The 5,536-nt window shown below is 36.6% G+C and overlaps 1 protein-coding gene across 1 annotated transcript; it reads right to left on the bottom strand.

The window, feature by feature from the left end:
* Nucleotides 1-268: 268 nt before the first annotated feature.
* LOC108321418 (potassium transporter 6) lies at nt 269-4,965 on the bottom strand. The gene is made up of 8 exons (XM_052873711.1): nt 4,828-4,965; nt 4,241-4,733; nt 4,099-4,152; nt 2,463-2,723; nt 2,328-2,380; nt 1,847-1,970; nt 1,495-1,749; nt 269-1,408 (listed from the first exon to the last, which is right to left on the bottom strand). The coding sequence occupies exons 1-8, from the start codon at nt 4,864-4,866 to the stop codon at nt 369-371; spliced, it is 2,319 nt and encodes a 772-aa protein (XP_052729671.1). The 5' UTR covers nt 4,867-4,965; the 3' UTR covers nt 269-368.
* Between the last annotated feature and the right edge of the window lie 571 nt (nt 4,966-5,536).

Raw genomic sequence — 5,536 nt, 5'->3', positions numbered from 1 at the left:
TCTTGTGATCATTACAAAAAAAAATGTTAGGAGTCACCAATTTCAACAGGATTGAGAAATAAGATTGAATCTTTAGCTTACACTAATTGTATATTAATTTTAATAATAATAGTAATAATAATTAAATAGGCTAACCTAGGATTAAAACGTTTTGTAATAGGATAAAGTTAAGTTTTTCCTAAATTGAATATCTTTGAGTTAATTTGATATATAAGGTTGATATGAGAAAAAGGCGTGAGGTTGTGATATGGAAAAAAGAAAGTGAAGATTTGTACAGCAGATTAAGTGATGGCTCTTTCACTATATATGCATAAAAGATTATAACATGTACATGATTACTTACTCTAAATCATTTGCTTAACAAAAGATTAAACATGATACATCATCCCAACTTCCAAAGATGATGCATGAGGAGCACAAAGTAGAGAGGAAGGTTCCCTGCTATTTTTCCTCAAGAATTCATACCCAAAATTTATAACCAACTTCTTCAGCATGCTGGACCCTGCTTTAACTCTCATGTAGGACTGTCCTAAAATGTAGGCCACTCCAACTTCCCTAGCTTCCATAAGCTCTTTCAACTCCTCTATTGCAGCAGTATCAATCTTTGAACTCTCGGGCACAATGAATCTCACCCTTTTCTTTCGTTTCATCACCTTCTCTGATTCTGAGCTCTCATCCAACTCCACATCAACCTCATCTTTCTCACTCACCAAAAGGGAGTGGCTAGTAGAACAGCTTCCAACCACTGTCATGTTTCCACCCTTTTCAGCCTCATCATTTGAAGAGTTGCTTCCACCACTTCCTGCTTGTATGAACTTTGCTATGCTGCACACAAGGTCTTTTTCAAACTCATTATCATCTTTGTGGACATCATGGTATCCATATCTCACTATGCACCTGTAGATTCTGAAATCTCTCGGACCTACACGACCAACTAGAAACCTTTCCTCGGCTCTAACATGTGGAACTGGCACATGCTTGATGCATAGGAAAACAAGGACTTGGTGGAATGCTGGTAGGTTGGTCACAAAGTGGGAGAAAATAGCAGGAATTCCAGATACTAGTTCAGTGTGCACAAGGCCAATCCCACGTACTCTTGCAAAGCCTAAGCTAGGGCCAAGGCTGAGTAACCAGCTGATTGAAACCTTGTTTTGAACATCAAATTCATACTTTTTGAGAGTGCCATAGTGCCACACACACATCACAGAAAGAAACACAAATGCCAAAGCAACTGGCACCCATGCTCCTTCAAAGAACTTCATCACAGAAGCTGAGAAGAAGAGAGCCTCAATGGAGCCAAAAAAGAGAACAAACCCAACTGCAAGCAGAACATTCTTGTGCCAGCAGATTACGATAACCACTGACATCAAACAAGAGGTGACTAGCATCACCGAGACAACTGCCAAACCTGTTGTGCAGCACACTTTGTCATAAGAACTTATATACTACGACTATTATACCACACCTGATGCATTGATGTAATAGTGACCTTACCTGATGCATTACCCATAAGCTTTGTGTCTCTGAAGCCAACAGTTACAGCCAAACACAAGAGCATCAACAACCAATTGATCTCAGGGATATATACTTGTCCATGGATTTTGGATGAAGTGTGAACCACTTTTACTCTAGGGAAGCAACTCAATGCAGAGCATTGCCTGATGATTGAGAAAGTTCCAGTGATGATGGATTGGCTTCCCACAACTGCAGCAAGAATGGCTATCACCAGAACAGGCCATCTCAATTTCTCTGAAACACAAAACAGTCAAATCTTCCGATCATTGGCGAAATTTTTCACCATCATTTTCATCTACACCTCCGAAAGATCACAAATTACACTGCCTACCTGGTACAGATACGTAAAAGCCAAAGTGATACTCTTGCTCAACATCGTGATGTCTAGAAAAATAAGCAGCTTGCCCCATATAAGCGAGAACAAGAGATGGATAAACCAAAGAGGTGAAAGCAATCTGCAGAAGCCATCAAAACGTCTATCAAAGAGTTATGGAATTGAACCGGGAAATGGAATAAAGTTCAGGTAGAAAAATAAATGGAGGAAATATTTCAGGAATAAAGTAGAAAAAGTAAGATAGGGACAAGAAGAAAATGATACTGACTACAGAAGAAGGACACACCGGTAGATTTTGCTTAGCTTCTAAACCTAGATTCTTAGCTAAAAAGTCATTCACAAAGATTCACCAACATCTAAAATATAGAATTAGTATAACGCCAATGGAAACTGTTTGAAATACTCAGAAAATATTATATAGCCAAAATAAATTTAAACGAGTAGGAGGTAAAATAAAACCAAATGTAAAGTAGAATACCTTGATTGATAGCTGAGAGAAGTGCCCGAGACCAGCAAACATGGCTTCTGATCCTGAAAAATTGAAGGAATGCATTAAAAATGAAGAAAGTTGGCACAAATCTAAGTTAGCCAATCACAAAACAAACAAATGAACCTGTTATGCAGAGCAAAATTCCACCAAGGGCCATCCATCCTCCTCTTCTAGTCTTCTTTAAAAATTGGAAAACATAATATGGAGAGAGTGCTTTGTACACATGAGGGTTCCAGTAAATGATGTTGTATAGACCAATGGCACTGATGCAGAATAGCCACACACAAACTATGGGAGCAAACAAGAAGCCAACCCTGTTTGTGCCATAACGTTGAAGGGCAAACAAGCCAATTAATATGATACATGCACTTGGAACTTCTACATCTGTCAAGTTTTACAAGTGCTATTAGTGAGTCATGTGACCTATGTCTCGGATAAAGGACAAGTGTGGCATCGAAGTTCTACATGCATATAAAAGAAAATGTAAATTCACAAGCTTATGGTAGATCAGCAACTATTTTTATGATCTTATCCTTTCTCTTAAGATCTTTGTACATAAACAGCATAAAATTTAGTGATGACATGTAAGTTCACTTTAGCCTTGTGGTAGTCCCAATTCCCGATCTAGGAAGCAATAACAATGTGACTAAAGCATTTTCGTTTTCCATATAAGATATGCTTAAAATCTAAGTCTAGCTATATATCTTCAACAATATCTGACAATCCTCTGTGGACCTTTCACATCAAAGACATGGTTTGTGAAAAGTACCAATGTTGCTTGATTTCTAGGAGTATAAGAGATATAATGCAGAAAAGCTTAAGATTACAATAGATCTTGTCAATACGAGAATTTATTTATCAACATAATTTCAGTTTCAATTAACGTCTAAAATTAATCAGTAAAAACTTGACTAAAGTTCAAAGCAATTCTCTCTCTCCCTCCTACCTATTAAGTCATGAAGTTATAATAGAAACTTTGGAAGATTGTCAATAAGGAAAATCCAATCAGATAAGCTTTTTTCATAAATTGGAATAACTTATAGACATTGCACTGAAACCGTAAAAGTTTCTCTAATCAAAGTCTAGAAGAAAACTATCATCTGCTTTAAACTTCTTCATTCCTGCAACATCAACCAAGCTTCAACTCAGGCTTTGTGAGAACTAATCTATACCGGTATCAAAATTTACAAAGTTACAGTAAATCCAGGACTAAGACGTTATAATCATCATTGAAAAAGCCACCCAATTATCAATTATCAATTATCAAACTTGCTAACTTGCATGCTAAATGCATTGTAAAAATACAAGCATGATGGCGAGATTACAAGAACTTTTTAATTTTATGTGACTTACACAAACACTAATAACATTGGAGTCAACTATATAAAAATCGACACCACCTTTTATCTAAAATCTTAAGATAATAAATTAATAAATTTTTCACTTTATATATAGTTCTACATTTTCATTTTTATCTAATATAAGACTTAGACTCAGACTTAAATTCCAATTATCATCCGTTTAATTTCAATTTTCGAGGTACAGGTATATCCATAGGTAACTTTGATTACGAACCTTCCAAACTTGAGTGTTAAGAAACACTAGCAAGAAGAGAAAATGAGAACATGACCATGGAGATAAAATAATGAGGTAACTGAAGGAAGAGAAATTTCAAGTCCCAATAAATTTCCTTTGATAATTGAGCAATGATGATCAAAAACATGCTATGACAAAACACAGAAAGTCTTGACGAACTTACATCTGTGATGCTCCTTGGACATTGAAAGCTCTAGTCCAGACACAGCCGAGAAAACTGCATTCATTCCAAATAACATAGTGTAACCAACAGACCCCAAAAGATAATATCCCAAATCAAAACAAACCAAAGTTGTAATTATCACCAGAAATAGCAGGTTTAAGGACTCCAACACCAATCACCATGCAAGTCCCTAACAAAGCAAGCACCAGCAAAATCCTCTGCAAGACCTTGTGCCTCTCCAACAAGGTCTTGAGCGTGGAGGCAAGGCTTCTCTCTGCTGCCACACCACAGCTATTCTTCTTGTACTCCGAGAGCTCCTCATCTGCCAATTGGCAATTAGGCAACAAGCCAACTTTGGCATGGCGACACAGCAATGAGTACAGTGCAAACGTGCCACCTTCACCATTGTCATCAGCTTTCAGCACTATGAACACATACTTCACCAAAGGCACCAATGTAAGAGTCCAGAACACCAAAGACAAAACACCATAAATCTCTTCATTGGTCTCAGAGTGACCAATATCTTCAGCAAAGGTGTTCCTGTACACGTAGAGCGGAGAAGTGCTTATCTCCCCATACACAACTCCAAGACTCTGATATGCCAGAGTCAGAACAGTTTTCCATGATTCTTTCCCCTGCAAAAAAAAAAAGCCAACATTCTGGTTCAACACTAACATGGTTCAAATTAACTAAGAAAAATTTTGCACATTTTTAGCATGCCCAATTCACCTTAGAAGAGTTTTGAAGAATCCCACGTTCCAGATCCATGACACATGCTCTTAGAAATCTAAGTGAACCATTTTAAACTTAGAAACTGAAAAGCATAGGTTTTGTACAAGACCGAGTTGCTGCAAAAGCTCTCCCCTCCCAGTTAGTAGCAAATAGGAAAAAAAAGACATATAAAGGAATTAATATATCTTCAAAAGTGTGACACCTCGACAGAATAATTCTGAAAAAATAAAATAAAGCTGTCTGTATTTTATATTACTTTATTCAACTTTCCAGATCCATGATGGAGTTTGAAATGCATTCAAGGAGGTCCCAGTTGTGCATGTGTTTTGAGAATAGGAAGATACACGCGAAACATCGTTTTTGATTATTTTATTGCAAGAGTGAAAAAAGTTATCTCAGTTTATGAGAAACCTATACAGCAGTTTAACAGCCATCAATGACGACAAGTAGGCCTAAGTAGGGAACAAAGCCACCAATAATAGTTAGATGGAATCAACGGTAATTGTCACAAACACAGATAAATATTCCCATAAACAAAAATGCTAGCTGTATTATCTGCATGGCACACATTTCTTACGTATAAAACTATTTCACAAAATTACACTCTAATATTACCTAGGATAACATGTACTTTTCACGCTTTCTCTTTTGAGAAGATTTTTCTATAAACCTCTTTAAATAGATCAAATAAAAAATAAAATAAAAC

Source organism: Vigna angularis, chromosome 1 (genome assembly GCF_016808095.1).
Source record: "Vigna angularis cultivar LongXiaoDou No.4 chromosome 1, ASM1680809v1, whole genome shotgun sequence".
Taxonomy (NCBI): domain Eukaryota; kingdom Viridiplantae; phylum Streptophyta; class Magnoliopsida; order Fabales; family Fabaceae; genus Vigna; species Vigna angularis.
The sequence above is the reverse complement of the archived record's forward strand: the minus strand, read 5'-3'. Positions and strand labels throughout refer to the sequence as shown.

Coding starts and splice junctions, on each gene's coding strand:
- LOC108321418 (XM_052873711.1), bottom strand. CDS start 4,866: ATGGATCTGGAACGTGGGATTCTTCAAAACTCTTCTAAG. Junction 4,734..4,827: donor TTCTTCAAAACTCTTCTAAG/GTGAATTGGGCA, acceptor TTTTTTTTGCAG/GGGAAAGAATCATGGAAAAC. Junction 1,750..1,846: donor CTTTTACGTATCTGTACCAG/GTAGGCAGTGTA, acceptor TTTGTGTTTCAG/AGAAATTGAGATGGCCTGTT.